At 45.0% G+C, this 17,677-nt stretch overlaps 1 protein-coding gene across 1 annotated transcript in view; it reads right to left on the bottom strand.

Moving 5' to 3' along the window:
- Positions 1 to 13,147, bottom strand: part of LOC147441292 (peroxisomal membrane protein 13-like) — a 33,778-nt gene extending 20,631 nt beyond the window's left edge. Inside the window, exons 1-2 of the mRNA XM_086482976.1 lie at positions 12,989 to 13,147; positions 12,657 to 12,878 (exon numbers count right to left, since the gene is read on the bottom strand). Of these exons, the coding sequence (XP_086339102.1) occupies positions 12,657 to 12,878; positions 12,989 to 13,001 (235 nt within the window). The 5' untranslated portion in view covers positions 13,002 to 13,147. The remainder of the gene's footprint in view (positions 1 to 12,656; positions 12,879 to 12,988) is intronic.
- Between the last annotated feature and the right edge of the window lie 4,530 nt (positions 13,148 to 17,677).

A 17,677-nucleotide genomic window follows, 5' to 3' on the forward strand; every position in this document is an offset into this window, starting at 1 on the left:
CTAGAATATCATCGATCTTAGGAATTGGAAATCTGTTCTTGATGGTGATTTTGTTGAGAGCTCTATAATCAATGCACATTCTCTAAGATCCGTCTTTCTTCAAAACCAACAACATCGGAGAGCAGTAAGGTGAAGTACTCAGCTGGATAAGACCCTTTTCTAAGTGGTCTTTCACTTGGTTCAGAATCTCTTCATTCTAGGCTCGGCTCACACCGTAAGGTGGCCGGTTCAATGGTGTGCTTCCAGGTATCAAATCAATGGTATGATTCGCAAGACGAGCTGGTGGAAACTCGCCAGGCAGGCCCTCAGAAAAGCAATTGGCATGAGTGTGGAGAAACTCCTGGCGTTTTTTATCAAGTTCAGACATATGTGTCCTATGTTCATCATTCAACTCTTTCAAAAAGATCGAGTTGACAAACAAATTGGATTTCATTAATTTCAAACGGCCGAAGCCGATACAATAGGGACAGACTCGCCCTTCAATTTCACATCAAGTACAATGTTTAGGCCCTTATCAATTGTCAATGTCGCTTTCTTTGCCCGATAATCGACCATGGTGTTGTCCTTTATGGTACCAAGGGACTCCTAGGAGGAGATCACAACCTTCCAAGGGCATTATGTAAAAGTCCTTATGCCCCAAATACCCCTAACAATGCAATCGAAGTTTGCCAATGACAGGTGTAATGGCCACGTCCCTGCCGGGTGCCGCTAGAGCTGCCTCTGCTTGTGGTCCCATCCGATCGGGTGTAATCTCAATTCAGTTGAAATGAAGTTGGCCTTGGCTCCTCCATCAAAGAAAATCAGGGCTTCTTGATCTTTCACTTTGCCCCAAGCTCGGCAAAGTTCTGTACTTTCATCAATCATCCTTGGGTCAGTACCCATGCAATCTGGAACCAGTCCTACTTTCATCTTGCCTTTTCGTCCACGTTCCTCGGTCGCTTTCGAACTCTCTGGCCTTTCTTCATTCTCTTCTTGCTGTGCCTTTTTAGGGCACTTCCGGAGATGTTCCCATGTTCCCCACATCCAAAACACTTCCCCTCTTTAATGTAGTTGGCCCACTCCCGTAGAGTGAGCTGGGGTCGTGAATCCTTATCTTTCTTTTCTTGGGGGACTCTTCTTCTTTCTACTTCCATTATTAGAAGTTTGTTCGGTTTTCTGAGTCATGATCTCATCTGTGGGGTAAGTCAGGTTGCCTGAATGTATGGCAAAACCCCGTTTCGCATGACCCACCAGTTCTTGAATAGAATCTGACTTTTGTTCTAAGCAGTGATCTCGGATCTCAGTAGGAAGTCCGCAGCAAAACTGCTCAATCTGTTCTTTAAACGAGATCTTCTTAAATGAAGAGGCTGGTAGAAAAGAGCTCCAAAATCTCTTGCAATATGCGTCCAAAGAATCTCTTTTGGTCATCCGACGATGATTCCAAGCAGTTCGTATATCTCGTTCGTACTCCCGAGTCAGCCAAGAAGAAATAAAAAGCCTTTTAAATTTCAGCCATTCAACTGGCGCTTTCTTGTTCAAGAGAAGGGTGGACCGCCATGTTCGAGCATTTCCCTTGAAGAAAGAGGTAGCCCTCCGAATCTTGGAGTGCTCTAAGTAATGCCCTCTAGAGAAAGCTATATCAAACTGCTGTATGAAGGCCAAAGCCCTCGAAGCATCTCAAAATCCAGAAAAAGTGTCAAACTTAATTGACTGTCCACCTTCTTTAAATTCTCGAACTTTCTTGCTTTTATCTTCGAGGAAGTCATACTAGTTGGCTTTATAGAAATGCTTCTTCTTTGCGTAAAATCCATAGTCACAGGGGACTCCCTTTTTCGGGCTTCCCGTCCCCACTTTTCCGTCCCCTTTTGCCGTCCCGCCCTCTTTTTTACACTAAAAATCCATTTGAGCCCCGTCCCCCGTTCCCCGTCCCCCGTCCCGAAATGCATCCCCTTGTGACTATGGTAAAATCTGTGATCGTCGGAGTCCAAACTATCTACAGACGAGTCCTCTGTAGAACTGTCAGAAACTGGGCGAAACTTAGGCTTCTTTGTCTTTTTCTTGCCCTTTCCGAAGCTTTGCTTTTTGCTTCGCTTTTTCCCTTTCTTGTCTTCTTCGTTCGAGTCAAAAGAGCTAGAAGAACTGTCAGAAGAAGAAGAAGAACTGGATACTCCTTCAAATCGCACATGCTTCTTCTGCTTTCTTGCCGAGGCAAAAGTAGATTGACGACCCAAATAACCTGGGAAGTCGATTCCTTTCTTCTGCTTTTTGTCTTGCTTTTTAGCTTTATTGTTCGCGTCAAAAAGCTGAGTAATCCGTGTATCAACCACCTCTTCCAATCCTTGCTCTGTAAACATCCTCAGAGTAGGAGGTTTCTTGAGTGCCGGCTTGAGGGGTGGCTCTGTGGCCTTCTACCACTGGGTGTGCACCTCGTCAAAGGATGTCTCGGTCAAAAATTTTGCAAATTTTGGATCCTTTGCAAGGTTGATCATCATCTTTGTCACATCGTCAACCAATTATTGACGTTCCATCTCTTCAATCTCCGCGTGAGTAGACCGAGGTGGGCCGTACTCTTCGTGAGAATCTTCTTCGTGATCTCTTCCCACATCCCCATATGTAGAGGAAATTGATTGTTCTTTGTCGAAATCCATAAGTGTTGCGAGAAAAGGATCAGATTTCCCGGTAGAAGAGGAATCGACCGCGCTCTGATACCACTATACAAACTTGGACACCCCAAGTCAAGATTCTACCGCGACACAGCAAAGATTCACTTCAAAATAGATCACAATTCACACTTGATTCGACACGGCCCGGCGGAGTTCCGTGCCTATAGATATTGGCCCCAAAGACTGGCACCCCTTTCGGTATTTCTTTTTGTATTAATCTGTGTTCAAAGTACAGGAGAGTGGGAGGGTTCTCACTCTCAAACTCTACGTCCAGATGCTCTAAGAAGTGAGGGCCCTGCCCGCTTATTTATAAGTTACAAGGGATGCCCAAAAGCAGAGCCCCAAAAGCAGTAGTCAAAAGCCCTTAGGCTACTTAAAATAAAGCAATTGGTTCAAAAGCTGCCAAAATCAGCCTACGTAGAATCAGCCAACTGCTTTTCCGTACGCTCTGCCACGTTTCCGTACAGCAATCAGCGTGAAAAGCAGAAACCGTACGGTACTGCCACGTTAGCCTGCTGCCGCGTTTTTCGGGCCGGTACCCTACTGGGAATGCGTCCGAGCATGCCACGTCATCAATTTGTGACAATCTGACGTGTCGAGGTCAAGTGGTGAGTGTCTGTCCACCCAAGATGGTGGTGTCTTCTCTGGGAATGTCGGAATCCCATATGCCATGAGCATGGCCATATCTCGTGTGAACTCCTCTAATGAGTGCATATAGCAAACCACAAGTCACAACCCCCTCTGGAGTGCGCAACCGCCGAATGATGGTTGGAATGAATGGATCTCCCAAGGATCGTACGCCCGTAGATGATCAAGCCAACGTCGAAAGATACCGTGTACTACAATAGTCACTGAGAGACCGCACGGACCACCACCAGGACCACCACCGGATGGTGTCCTCGCAGGAGGTAACTTCATCCTCTGTGAAAACAACAAGCCAAGAGGCTGCTATCCTCCCAAAAACGCAACTGCGAGGTGATGAAAACGCTGCTGTCCAGCGATTTTCAGCATGCTCGTACGCTCCCGGTAGGGTCCAGAGCGGTGCAGAGGGTCTGGGGAGGTTGGGGAATCAATGTCAACCCCTAGTGGGCTGAAAACAGAGAAAACAGCAGGGTATAATGGCTGAAAACTGTACGAGATGGAGAGGATTTTTGACGGCGACACACCGGATGCGAAGCCGCAGAAAGTGTAGCGCTGGCAGTAGAAACAGCAGATCTGATGGTGGCTTGCAAAAACGCAGATGGCAAAGCATTCCTTTGCGATGGAAGCTGTCCACATGTTGGCGCCACCCCCTCTTGCAGACAGATTTGCAAAAACGCTGATGCTTTCCAAAAACGCTGGCTGTTGTGATCCCTTGGGAGGAGAACCTATTGCGGATGATGTGCCTTGGACTCAACTGGCGACTGATACCATGTGAGGCGCGTGTCCGGAAGAGAGAGAGAGAGAGAGAGAGAGAGAGAGAGAGAGAGAGAGAGAGAGAGAGAGAGAGAGAGAGAGAGACAAACGCAAGGTATGGTGGAAGAGGGGGCGATCAACCCCCCATGACTACCATGAGCAGAAGACCCAAAACAACCAGATATGATGGAAGTGGGTACCCCCCCTGCCCCCATAAATAGGTGCCCAATGGGAGGTAAGCAAAGCCTAGAAAAATCCCCACGACCCAACAAGAAATAAATCATACATGGAAATATATATGTGGGCGCCCGGACAAGGTGGGCGGTCGGACCAGGTACAACCTAGACTACGGGTGGCCAGCCCGGAGACATACTAGCCATACAAGTATGCCCTAGACCTATGTGAAGCAGAAGAGTGGTGTAAGTCTTAACACATTTCATCTTTCTCTACATGTCTCTAACAATACTCACATGAACGAGCACATGTTATCAATTCGATTAAGGAAATTTCCAATTCAGTGCACACATGTTCATAAAGTCATTCCACAAAATACTGTCAACCCGTCAGTACCCCTAAATTCTTAAAGTCCTTGGCACCACAATCTGAATATTTGGAATTCTCTGATCTACCAGCTGATTCCCTTTATGTTATTTTCTTGTCCCCTGGGACCTATTGGTAGCCTCGCTCGCCTCCCCTGTTCCCTGGCACTTAAATCTCAATCGTCGGAATTCCTTGATGAACCATTGGATGATTCCCTTGCTTCGTTGGAACCCTCAGATGCATTATCATCTGATTCCCTTTCTTCTCCAGAGAACTTGCATTTGGTACTATCATCTGATTCACTTACTTCTCTGGAATCAATGGACTTTCATCCTATTCCCTTCATTCTCTTCAATGGAAGACTCTTGCCCTATAGAGAAGGACACTAGCATGTCCGTAGGATAAGTCAATGAGCCGGCATGCATTCCAAAACCTTGCTTGGCATGTCCCATAAGTCTTTGAATAGAGTCAGACTTCTGTTACAGAAAATGCTGTCGACCTTCTTTTGGCAAACCATGAACAGATGATCTCGCCCATCTGTGAAGAAAGACACATCGACGCTACTCCACAGCACTGGAGGAGCCGGCTGAAGAATCCCACTGATTGCGAAGAGTATGCAGCAACTTTGTCCAAATGGCTGTCAAAGCGATGGACGTAGGGGAGACAGAGAGCCCAAATGTGGGCACAGTGAGCCTTCCACATGGTCTAAATCTAGATGCTACATATTGTGGTGAAAACTTTGTCTCTATGGCAAAAATCCAACTCATGACCTGCATCTAGTAGCATCTGTAAAGTACCTGGTCTATATCCTAATCCTAATGGAGTAAGCAAGAAGACCATATCTGTCGACAAGCCCTGAAAAAAGGTGTGTGACCCCAGAAATTGCAAAAGCTGCAAAAGCCATGCCATTGCCCCCCACATCACAAACCCATCATGGATGCCCACTCTAATCAGCAAACAACAAACTGCAATCCACACTGGCTACGCATATGGACAAACCCAGAAGCAGTGCCTCAAAGACTCAGGCTCCAAAGTACATCTCTCACAAGTCGGATCATGACCAATAACTGTTGACCAAGTGCCTACAGGCAATCCAGTATGTGTTATCATCCACATGGAAAAACCATAGTAACAGGGAACGGGCGGAGCGGGGCCCTCTCGTTCTTGGAACACGTTCCCAAGCCGGGCACCTCATCGGAACAAAAATGGGAACGGACGTCGTTCCCTTCCCAGGTAAAACCAGAACAATAGTCGGAGCCGCCGGAACGGCAAGCGAAACACGGAACGGCAGCATCCGGAACGCCCAAGTTGGAAAACATGGTTGTTTGGGGTAGCTCTTTTGAACTTTTTTGAGGGGGTATCCTTCCCATCTTCTCTTATATATAAGAAAGGGCTTTAAAATCTCTCTCTCTCTCTCTCTCTCTCTCTCAACCTCACCCTCTCCCGCAAGGCTCTCTCTCCCTCTCCCTCTCCCTCAAGGCTTCAAAGTTCAAGCCTCAAGGTTCAAAGCCTCAAGCTCCATCACTCTCATGCTCTCAACCTCACCCCCTCAAAATCTCTCTCCCTCTCCCTCGGGCCTCAAGGCTCCAAGCCTTCATTGAAGTTCAAGCCTCAAGGCTCAAGCTCCATCTCTCCCCTCAAGGCTCACTCTCGAGTCTTAAGCTCCATTTGGCATCCCTCCCTCGTGTAAGCCTTACGCATTATTGAAAAGCATGTCTAAATAGGATTCTGCTTGGACTAATGGGTGTGTGTGGCTCTCTACAAACATATACGTTGAATCCAGCTTAATTTAAGCATATTTTAGGTTTTCCGTTCCGACTGCTGTTCAAGTTCTGCTGCTCCGGGGGCACCTCGTTCCGGACCCCCCCCCCCCCCCCCCCCCCCCCCCCCCCCCCCCAATTCTCATTCTATATAACTTTGGGAAAAACATATCCTGCGGCTAATCCGGAGGGTCAAGGTGCAGGACCAAAACTGTCGCTGGAAAGCTGATAGGATGTGCTGATCCTACCACACCTCTAATTGGCGTGGACAATGAGGTGGATGCCAAGTTCGCAAAAGAAGCCTCCTGCCAAGGGAGACTGTGTACTCAAATAAGGATAGAGGGGTGTTATCATCGCTCAATGAAGGCCAGTGCCACTCTCCATGATCCCACTCCAACTGAACAAGAAGCTTGCCCTGCCAAATCCATACTCTCCAAAGTACAGCCTCCTCAACAGTGAAAACAGGGTCCACACATGATCTCCTCTCGAAATAGCCAACCACTAGCACGCCGCCACTGGGCAATCAACCTCTGATCAGGCGAAACCTCACCCTGAAAGTCCAATCTGATGTGACGTCCGTGATGGCCAGTCTCGACGATGCTAAAGACTAGAGTCCCGTGCTGAGCAACAATCGGGTCTCCTAAGATGGGATCAAAGTACGCCCACCATCCTTGATGGGAAGGTAAAGTAGTTTGTCCCTCGATCAAGGCATGCCAATCGGGTGGAATGGCCGCCTCATCAATCTCTCTCATACGGGTAATAACTCCTCGATGAATCCTACAGGTTTCTCCAATAACTTGTGCCCCAACCAAGGAAGCATCTAACCAACGGCGTAAAGAGCTTGCCGCTCCGTCATCCCATCTAGCCCGATCAATGTGAGTGCTCTCACCTAGCGGACGGCCATATGCATTCCATACAACTGGCTGCCTCGTTACCTTCTCGACAAAAGAAGGTAGGTGTCGCATGAAAGCAAGACGAAAGTCGTTCCAAATCTGCAGCAAGCAACGAATAAATGGTGACAAATGGGACGTATCCAAGGGTGCATCAGTGAAGATGAATCTGATGGTCAGGCACCACATACACCAGCAATATCTAGAGATCCAAACGAGGAGAGGTATGTGACAAAGCATGATGCAGAAACAATTTCCAAGGCTCTGCCCCTGGAAACAATCCGTGAACTATGAGCTTCACAAGCAGTGCCTTGCTTTGCATCTCTGGATCAATGATCCCCAATCCTCCCTCCTCTCGAGGTAAAATGATTGTCCCAATGGACTCGTGGTCGACTATCAGTAGAGCCATCCATGCCACCCCACAAAAAGTTACTTACAAGGCACCTTAAACGCGCCATGATGTGTGAGTGAAGAGTCATGCAAGATGTGGTGAGCCAAGTCGTCGCAAGAACTTCTTGATTTACCACAAGGGCTCTACCAGCCAAGGATAAATGCAAGGATGACCAATAGCAAAGTTTCTTCCTGGTGGATTGTAGCACGGGCGCAAACTGCTGCTCAACGGACGCATCAATCCCAACATGGAAACCCAAATACTTGCAAGTTTGTCCTTTAGAAAGCCAAATATAGTGACAATCTTCATCTATTCCTACTAGAAAGCCAAAAGACTTGTGCCAATTTATGAGAGCACCACCAGCCATGCAGAAGGTAGCAAGAGCATCCCAAAGGTCGGCGTGTCATATCGAACAAAGAGTATGGTGTCATCAATATATTCCTGATCCAACAAATCCAACGAGCCAGCCAATGGCATGGCAAGACCTCTCAATTGTGGGGTTATGTGGCGCAAGAAAAGAGACATGACCTCCGCAAAAATCAGAAAGTACGCAGCCAAGGGGCATCCTTGGCAAACCAGACGCGACAGTGGAAAACGACATCCAATGTGGCCCCTAATTGTGACAGCGTTGGAAGCAGTACGGTATAAAGCAGAAGTACCTTTGATCCTCTATAAGGGGAAACCCATTCTTTGAATAGTGCCCTCTAAGAAACTCCAATCTACTATGTCATAAGCCTTCTCAAAATCAAGTTTGAAAGCTATAGGCTGATCTATCCGACGAGCCCACTCGATTGCTTCATAGAAAGTGAAGATGTCATCTAAGATACAATGGTCTTGCACAAAACCTGTCTCTGAAGCATTAATGAGTTCGAGCATTAAGGGTTTCAAGCGCATACGGATCATGCGAGCGAAGATCTTATACACAGAAGACATGAGGGTTGCGTGATCAGTCTCCACTTTCAGAGGGACGATCCATCTCCGCCTTTTGGTATAAGAGAAAAAAAACCTGAACACATAGAGATAGGCATCCAACCTGTCTCAAATATGTGTTGCAAACCTGAAGGCATCCCAGAACCTCAGAAAGAACTGTCTACTCAAACCCATCCTCTCCGGGACAGGAGACACTATCCAGGCCAACCATTGCGTCATGCATCAGTGAAAGGGGCTGGTAACGAATGGCACATAGCCTCTCTAACCACAGGCTGTACATGAGACCAAACCTCTTCACTAGCACGCAGAATATCACCTGTAAGCTGGTCAGCAGTAAACAAATGCTCAAAATAATCTGAAGCTATGTGAAGGACCTCGTCACAATCTATATGTAATCTGTCTGCAGAATCACATAAGACACTAATAGAAGTCCCCTTGGGGCGCTCTCGGAAGTGGGCAAAGAGATCCTTCTTCATCCTATCTGCTTTGGATATCCATGTAGAGACCAAAAAATGATCGGCAAATTCGGATCTCAATCTGAATCTCTCGTGTCAACCTCGCGCTCACCCACGAACTCTTCTTCTGCAAACTCCTCAAGCTGTCGCCAAATGCAACTCAAGCAATCCTGTAGGTCACGTTCTCTGCGAAACAGGCATTGTCGCCGCTTTACATTGGTCTGTCTACAAGCCTCAGAGGACGCAGTGGTGCATGTAAGCACATGGGACACTGGATCTGAAAAAGCAGTGCGTGTCCAAACATCCCGAATCAGTTGAGACAATGAAGCATCCTATCAGGTATGTGCGGTCCACATCTAGGCATAGAGGAAATTTCAAAACTCGAAAGCAAAGAAACTGGGGCATGGTCAGACCAAATCGTAATTGTACCACCATGGGATGCTGCGTCCACATAAAATCTGTCTAGTCTCTCTAGCAAACAACTTGATTGCAGTCTAAACCCCACAAAATTGCAATGACTATGGGGTGCGAGCCACAGATGGCATCTATGCCAGAAACTACAAAGAGGAATTTGTCCCAAGCATCTCTTTCACACGTGCTAGATATGGTAAGGATAGAGGTTGAATGGTGTGCCTATCCTCAATGGTATCTACATTGTTGAAATCACCACCGACAACCCACGAATCCACAAGAGGCAACGCATGTACAATCTGTTGCTAGAACTCGGCTCTCTCTTGGGCTGAAGTGGGGGCATAGATGCACATCACTCCAACCAAGGTATCATCAATCTGGAGAGTAAACCACATCGCTCTACCATGTACTAAAGTACCATGGTCACGAACACAATGGCCCCAACGAGGTCGCACAGGAATGCATACACCATTGCTAGAGTACGTTTGTCCAATCGCAATTTCACACAAAGTACGAGAATCCCCGGGGGCAACTTGCCACATCTGCGATAACTATCCATACATAACTTGTGCTCCTGCACAAGAAGGATATCCACATCTTGATCTACATGAGAGCGCAAATCTCTACGAAGAAAATTATGTCTAGGACCACTGATGCTAGTGTGATGCAAGCCATTGACATTCTAAGTGACAACATGTAGATCCAATGTGTCAACCAATGATGAATGAAACCTCACAAGCATACTGTCACGTGCACATCTAACCCTATGTGCATGTGGACAAGCTATTCCTACTTCTAGGGTTTAGTTAGCCTAGGAAGCGTTTTGGCACCCTTGTGAGCCTGATTGCACAACCCAAGATCATTAGCATAAGTACTCAATAGTAAATACCCAGCATGAGCAGTATGACCACATGAACCCATTTTCCCCAAGCTGCATGTGAACCACCTCTTATGGCATTATTTTTAGTAAGTGACTTTTTGGCAATTAGAATCGTAGAGGCTTCTGAAGGTTGCTCGACCCAATTGTAGGCACCTATAAAAGGAGACCCAAGGCGCCAGTAGACAGAAGAAGAGGCACGGACACAAGGAGGGCATGGTAGCCAACAGCACCCTCGGGCTTCCCAACGTTTCCCCAAGAACCAGCAAGGCCAGTGTTTTGCCCTCAAGCATCATCGTTTTCAGCCTAGAGGACCAGCGTTTTCAAATAAGACTTTAGCCTCGCCGAACCGCTCCCACCCAGTAGCAGAACCTCACCGCAATCGCCCTATCACAGCAGATCAGCCAGCGCTCAAGAACAGCCAGCGTTTTCAGTTTTCAGCCTCTAGACAGCCAGCGTTTTGCTGTTTCCAACCATTGCATGCATGGACAATTGCAGATCTGCCCCCGTAGCAGCACCGCAGTTGCAGATCCTCCGCAATTCACCTAGCGTTTTCAGATTTCAGGCATTAGCCTCGCAGATCTCGACCTTGACAGCGACAACATCGTCACAGTTATCATCGTCATCGTCAAAATCGTCTATCATCATTGTCGTCGTCGTCATCGACGTCGACGTCATCGTCGTCAAGTAGCACAGCATCTAGAAGCATTGTACCAAATTGTGCAATCTAAAGCAAATACTTCTCTATTGCTAGAGAGGGGGCCCTTAGAGGGGGGTTTGGGACCCATGATCCATCTGGTGTCGTCTCTTCTCTTCTCTCTCTATAGCACTCTCTTGCACTCACTCACAGTTTGCATTCCACTCTCTTGTTTGGTCATTGCGCATCTCTAAGCAAGGAAGGCTCTCCCTTCCTCTAAAGTAAAAGGAACCTTGAGCACTCACCGATCACTCATCCTAAGCCATACACCATCATTCACTTCTGCTGCACATTACATTGGTGTTGATCCCTAATCTGTGTTTTTGAAGAGTGGCAAGTAACTCAAGAAAGAAGGGCTTGTCCAGCCTAAGTACGATGGTAAGATGGATGCATCTGTGTAAGAGACTTGGACACTCCAAGTCAAGATTCTACCACGACACGACAAGAATTCACTTCAAAACAGTTCACAGTTCACAATTGATTTGAAACCGCCCGGTGGAGTTCCGTGCCTAGAGATATTGGCCCCAGAGACTGCCGCCCCTTTTGGTATTTCTTTTTGTATTAATCTGCAACTCAAAGTACAAGGGAGTGGGAGGGTCTCACTCTCAGACTCAGTGTCCAGATGCTCTGAGAAGTGAGAGCCCAAACCTCACTTATAAAGGTTTACAAGGGATGCTAAAAGCAAAGCCCCAAAAAGCTTCAAAATCAAAAGCTTCTATCAAATAAAGCAAAGCCCAAAAGCTTCCCAAATTTTTTTTACGTAGACTTTCAGCTGCTTTTTACCTCCTCATGCGAGCACAGCACAGAACAGCCCTAACTCCCTAAACTACTCTAGGAAGATACTTGAGCCAATACTAGATAGGAGGTGACATAGTAATCCTCACCGACTTGTGTTATTTTCCACAAAGGGACTCCCCACGCTTTACATATACGGTAGTTTTTAAGTCCCTTAAGACAATTGGTCTTATTCCAATGTCGTTACTAGCATGAAAATCGCATGTTCACGTAATTAATGCAAGAAAGAGAGTGTGTGTGTGTGTGTGTGTGTGTGTGTGCGCGCGTGCATGGTGGTGGTGGTGGGTGTGTGTGTGTGTGTGTGTGTTTGTGGTGGGGTTGGGGGGGGGGGGGGGGGGGGGGGGGGGGGGGGGGGGGGGGGGGCGGGAGCAATAAGATATTGAATATCTATGTTGGCCGACCTTCTTGACCGAGAGCCTTGAACAAGCATATGCTTATGGCAGACCAAGCCCCTCCAAAAAATAAAAGCAAGAAAGAACATATGATCAATCTTGACTGGCTGTACACTTTATTTTTAGCTAACAATCCATGATCATGGCTCAAACTTTGCACTCAAATAGAGCCCATGGAAGCTTCAAAAAAACGTTACACAGGGGTACCCGACCATCAAGATCGGCCCAAGAGATGAAAACAATAAACATGTCAGGATCCTACGTCCTTACTCAAATAGTTCATCTCAGTACTTCTTACTACTGCAAAATAATAGTTGAGTTAGACGATAACTCAATGCCTGAAGATAACAGAACCATCACGTAACTAAGCCATGCAATGAACTACCTGACATATGAAGATGGAGATTATAATTTATATTAACACAACCACACATACAATATGGGTTGTCGTTTAGGTGCTATTCATGACACTAAAAGATACCTTGGCCACCATAGCTTCGGACTGGCATGGGAGGTCTGCCAACAATAGCTCCATTCTGCGTTGGATTCAAGATCGTATTCTTATTGTCATTGGAATCAGCAACTCCAGCCGATTCCACAACCACTGCCGTGTTGCTGCTCTCGGAGGCCGGTCGAAAAGGAGAAGGGCCCAATGATGCACTCCGTGCACCTTCCCAAGGCTTGCGTGGAGAGGCCGACCCACCTGGACAAACGGAGCCAACAACATGAGCCGCGAGCCGTGTATCTCTGGGGAGTCTGAGCAGTAGGAGAAGGCGAAAAAAAAAAAGAGAGAAAAGAGAGAGGCAGAGAAACCTGATGCGGCCATGTTCCGATCAAAACAGCAGCATTAGCTTGAACACGACTCCGTGTCGAGCTTCGCTGCAGAAAGAAGTAACATACGCCTTGAATAATGCTTCATCCCCTTCGACTCTGCTTTTGCTAATGATTTGGCATCTACTTGGCCCAATAAGACAGCATTCACAAGTGACCGCCCGCCACTGCTGACGTGGTCGACATAAAAGATTTATAATGGAGTTTTTGGCAAGCAAAACTGCCTTTTAATGTTTACTTGTACCCCCCCCCCCCCCCCCCCCACACCCTTCAAACGCTGCCGTAGCTAGAGAACCCCAAGACCTGGCTGTCAGCGTCAAGGAACCTCTTGCAACCCGTCCAAGATGCATCTCGATAATGTGTGGGTCCTAACAAAAAGGTAGCAGTAGCTCTAATCACCTCTTGTGTTTCTCAAAAAAATATGGGGAGCAATGTCACAGGATGAAGTGGCCTCTAAAGGTGCCTTTAAAGGGCTTATGGGGGAGCCCTCTGAGAGGATTGTGAAAAACTCACAAGGAGAGAGCTCCACACGCAGGGATGTTAACCCTTGATTTTCCCATATGAAGGCCATATATATTGTATCATGTGTGGACCGTTGTGTATTCCAAAATCTAGGTTCAAAACAAGTCGGTTGAAACAGGTTACTAGACAGCATAGCAATATCTATGTGAGGATGAAGGTGATGTGACATGTGTGGTGCTTGCTGCGTATTATCGAAGAAAGTTGGCCACCATCACTAGTGTTTAGTCTCCGTGTGAGAACACGATTTTCCTTGTTAGCTGATCAATGTGGCAGACAACCCTTGCATGGTAGCCTACAAAACTTACATTATACACTAGCCAGTGGCATCTCGAATAGTGTCTATCAAAATAGACCTAATAAGAAAAGGCTCGGGTTGCTAGTTGATTATCCTAGGCAAGAGGCATGACAATGTGGCACAAGTAGTAACACCAATCTTGAGAACGATTCAGGTTATGGGCTACCAGTAAACGCACTTTTTTTTAGAATTTGTGTTGTCATAGCTAGAGATCCACCAATCATGGTACTCAAGGAGGATGAGTTAGGTAGCCCCCCAGAGACGATGATGAAGAGGGAGATGAGTTAACTCGCGTTAATGGCGAGCTAGAACAAAACCCATGTTTAAGAATTGTTGTTTACTCAATTTCGAGACACAATATAGAGAAATCGACTTATTTACCTCTAAACTTTTCCCTCTCTAAGTTTTACAAGTCCTTAGAAAAAGGTCTATTTTGAGCATTTTATGAGCTTCCCGTGGTCCAGAGTCAATAATGTAAAGTTTAATGTGGAGCTAGACTTGTTCTCCTTTTGTTTCCTCTTTTGTTGCAACACCACAAAATATCAACACTAGAAACCACTTTGGTGGAGTCCTTATGCCAAAGATAGGTTATAAGGGCTCTTTCAATATAAACCATTAGGAAGAAAATGGGGTATAAGAGGGCTTCTTTATTTGGTAGTTTAAGGAAATACTTAAAACTTCATCAAGCTTTGACCAAAGGCTAGAATGGTGGGGTAGATAGCCTAGACAAAATACTTTTGCTTTTTTTCTTGAAGAGTATATGCAAATTTTATTAGACCTCGTTGAAGTTAGTCTCCCCCCCCCCCCCAAACGTACTTTTCAATTTTCAAATATTAAAAGTTTCCCTCTCTCACTCTCTCTTTGTCTTCCCTCTCTTCTTCTTTCTCCCGCTCCAAAAGTGTCCCAAACTCTCTTTCTCTCCCCTCAGCTACTAAAAACTGTAGATTTGCAATCTTTATTCCCTCTCTCTCTCACTCTCTCTCTCTCTCTCTCTCTCTCTCTCTCCTAAAAAGTGCAGATTTGCAATCTTTATTCCCTCTCTCTCTCTCTCTCTCTCTCTCTCTCTCTCTCTCTCTCTCTCTCTCTCTCTCTCTCTAAAATGCCCTGACATCTCTCTCTCCTATTCTCATGCTAGGGCACCTTTTTGTAAAGTAGCCTACCACACATCATTTTAGCTCTGTAACATCTCCTTTTAGATTTGCACCCACTTTCTCCATAGCTACAACATCTCCTTTGAGACCTGCAACCTCTTTCTCCATAGATACAACATCTCTTCTAGATTTACAACCTCTTTCTCCATAGCTCCAACATCCCTTCTAGATTTGCAACCTCTCTCCTACATCTCTTTCCAACCTCTTTCTCCATAGCTCCAACATCCCTTCCAGATTTGCAACCTCTCTCCTACATCTCTTTCCAACCTCTTTCTCCATAGCTCCAACATCCCTTCCAGATTTGCAACCTCTCTCCTACATCTCTTTCCAACCTCTTTCTCCATAGCTCTAGCATCTCCTTCCAGATCTGCAACCTCTTTCTCCATAGATCCAACATCTGCTTCCTTGATCAAGATCCCCTAGTCCACTTTTGCTCTCTTCCAAAACTTGCATCTCTCTCTCAAGTTCCATAACCTCTTTCTTGATGTGCAACAACATCAACTTTCCTACTCTAGCTCCCTATTCCTTTTGAGATACCTTTCCACAGCTGCTACAACATTTCCTTCCACTCTCTCTCTCTCTCTCTCTCTCTCTCTCTCTCTCTCTCTCTCATAACTAGCACTCTCCAAGTAATTTCTAGCAGCATTGTACTTGCTCATAGCTACAAAAGGATTACGATGGAGTAGAAATCTATTGTACATGGTGTCAATGCAGTGGATTGGAAGGGGTGTATGTAAGGCTTATCAAGGGTTACACATTTTCAATATTGGGTGATGTAAGTGCCAGTTCCTGCAAGGCATGTGTGATTAGTGTATTTTTTCCATGAATGATTTATCGAAGTTTTTTTTTTTTTTAAATAGAAGGATTCTTTATGAATTATCTCTTGTTGTAGCAAATTTTATATATTCAAAAACATTGAAAATGGTATTAATATCTTCAAAAGTTTCATGTGTGAGATGCTAATCAATGGCTTGGAAAACTCTTCAATGCATTTCAGCAATGTTGTTGTAGGAGATTCTATATATTCAACAACATTGAACATGGTATTAATATCTCCAAAAGATTCATTTGTGAGATGCTAATCAGTGGCTTGGAAAACTCTCCAATGCATTTCAGCAATGTAGGCCACAAGTATGGATTGGTCTAGATTCAACAATGTCCAAATACTTGCTCTTGGAAGAGGTAAAGTGTTGAATGTTTAGATTGCACTCAAATTTAACTACGAAATTAAGAGGCTTGCATTGTATTTATTGATAGTGTAAATCTTTGTGTTCATGTTTGATTTGCAAAAGGTGTATCGCAAAAGTTAATAACATGGAATGTCATGCATGCAATATTTGAATACTCAAGCCTATGGAGATATAATCAATTACTTAGTGGCTCCTTTGCATACCAAGAACAAACCAAGCCAAGACGGACATTCAACTGTGGAACCAAACCGCAACAACCAAGAATCAACTGGAGGTGTCTCCTAAAGTTACAACAGCAAAGAAAGGTTCTTGAAGTGAAAGGCAAGACGAAGGGGCCAAAAAGGTAGAGCAATAGAATAGAAAGGGGGGACTCCTTCATCATAGTGGTGGGAGAAAGTCTCGAGAGCCTAGCTTTGTTTCCCATGTACGGAAAACTTATGTAAACAACTCATATGCTAAGCTAGTGGGCTCATGTACTTGATTAATGCAATACAATTTTTACTTTGTTACAGTGCCATCTCTTTACTTGCAATGCTCTTTGTCATTGTTTTGAAGTACTTTATGTTGTCATTCAATTAGTGGTTAATCGTGTGCAATTGTCTTGAAACACAAAGTTTTCCCCATTTTCTAGGCCCCACAAAAATTTGTGTCGAAACTTAGGTTAGCCAGGAACTCTTGTAGTTGATACGCTCTTGTAAAGGGATATCAATAGTGACCGGTGAAAGGATGGTCACAAGGCACCATAAAACAACACAAAACTCATTAATTATATTTCTACATAAAGGACATCTAAATCTAAAATGTGGACATGAAACATGTAGCTGCTAATAGTACAATCAACCTTTATAGAGATTAGGAAGAGAATGGGGTATAGGAAGGCCTCTTTATTTTGTAGTTTAAGTAAGTACTTAAAAACTTAATTAATCTTTGACCAAAGGTTAGAATGGGGGTGTGTTAACACTGGTTTTAAGATGTATGTATGAAAGTTCCTTGGGCCAAGTTAGTAGTGGACTTTAGAACAAATGCACAAAATCTCCTTAGATCACGTTTGTGGCTTAAGCCACGTAGCTTACTGTAGAATTTGGTAATTTGACCATAACTTATGTATACCACGTTAAATATTCATGGAAGTATAGTTTAGTATATTTTAAAAATTGATCATATTTGATTTCAAATGACACAAAAAATGAGTTTTTATAAAAATAGAAGTTTTGTACTAAGTTGCAATTAATTGTTGAGCTTGAATGAGTATTGAATTCCATAAATCTTTATTGAGACATCATAGAAGCTTCACAACTCTACTACATACCTAATGATGGAATTTAAAAAAAGAAGAAGAGCCAACTTAGGAAATATACCACCTACATTTATGACTTAGCAAAAATTCCTACGATTTGATAATTTGTCCCCTTAAAGATGAGCATGAAAATGTGTTATAGAGCTTGATTTACCCTTGTAATTTTTAGTCTAGAAAAACACATTTGTAAGACTTACTTAATGAAGAGAAGCCATC

The sequence above is a fragment of the Adiantum capillus-veneris genome, chromosome 15, assembly GCF_014529385.1.
Source record: "Adiantum capillus-veneris isolate H3 chromosome 15, ASM1452938v2, whole genome shotgun sequence".
NCBI classification, from domain to species: Eukaryota; Viridiplantae; Streptophyta; class Polypodiopsida; order Polypodiales; family Pteridaceae; genus Adiantum; species Adiantum capillus-veneris.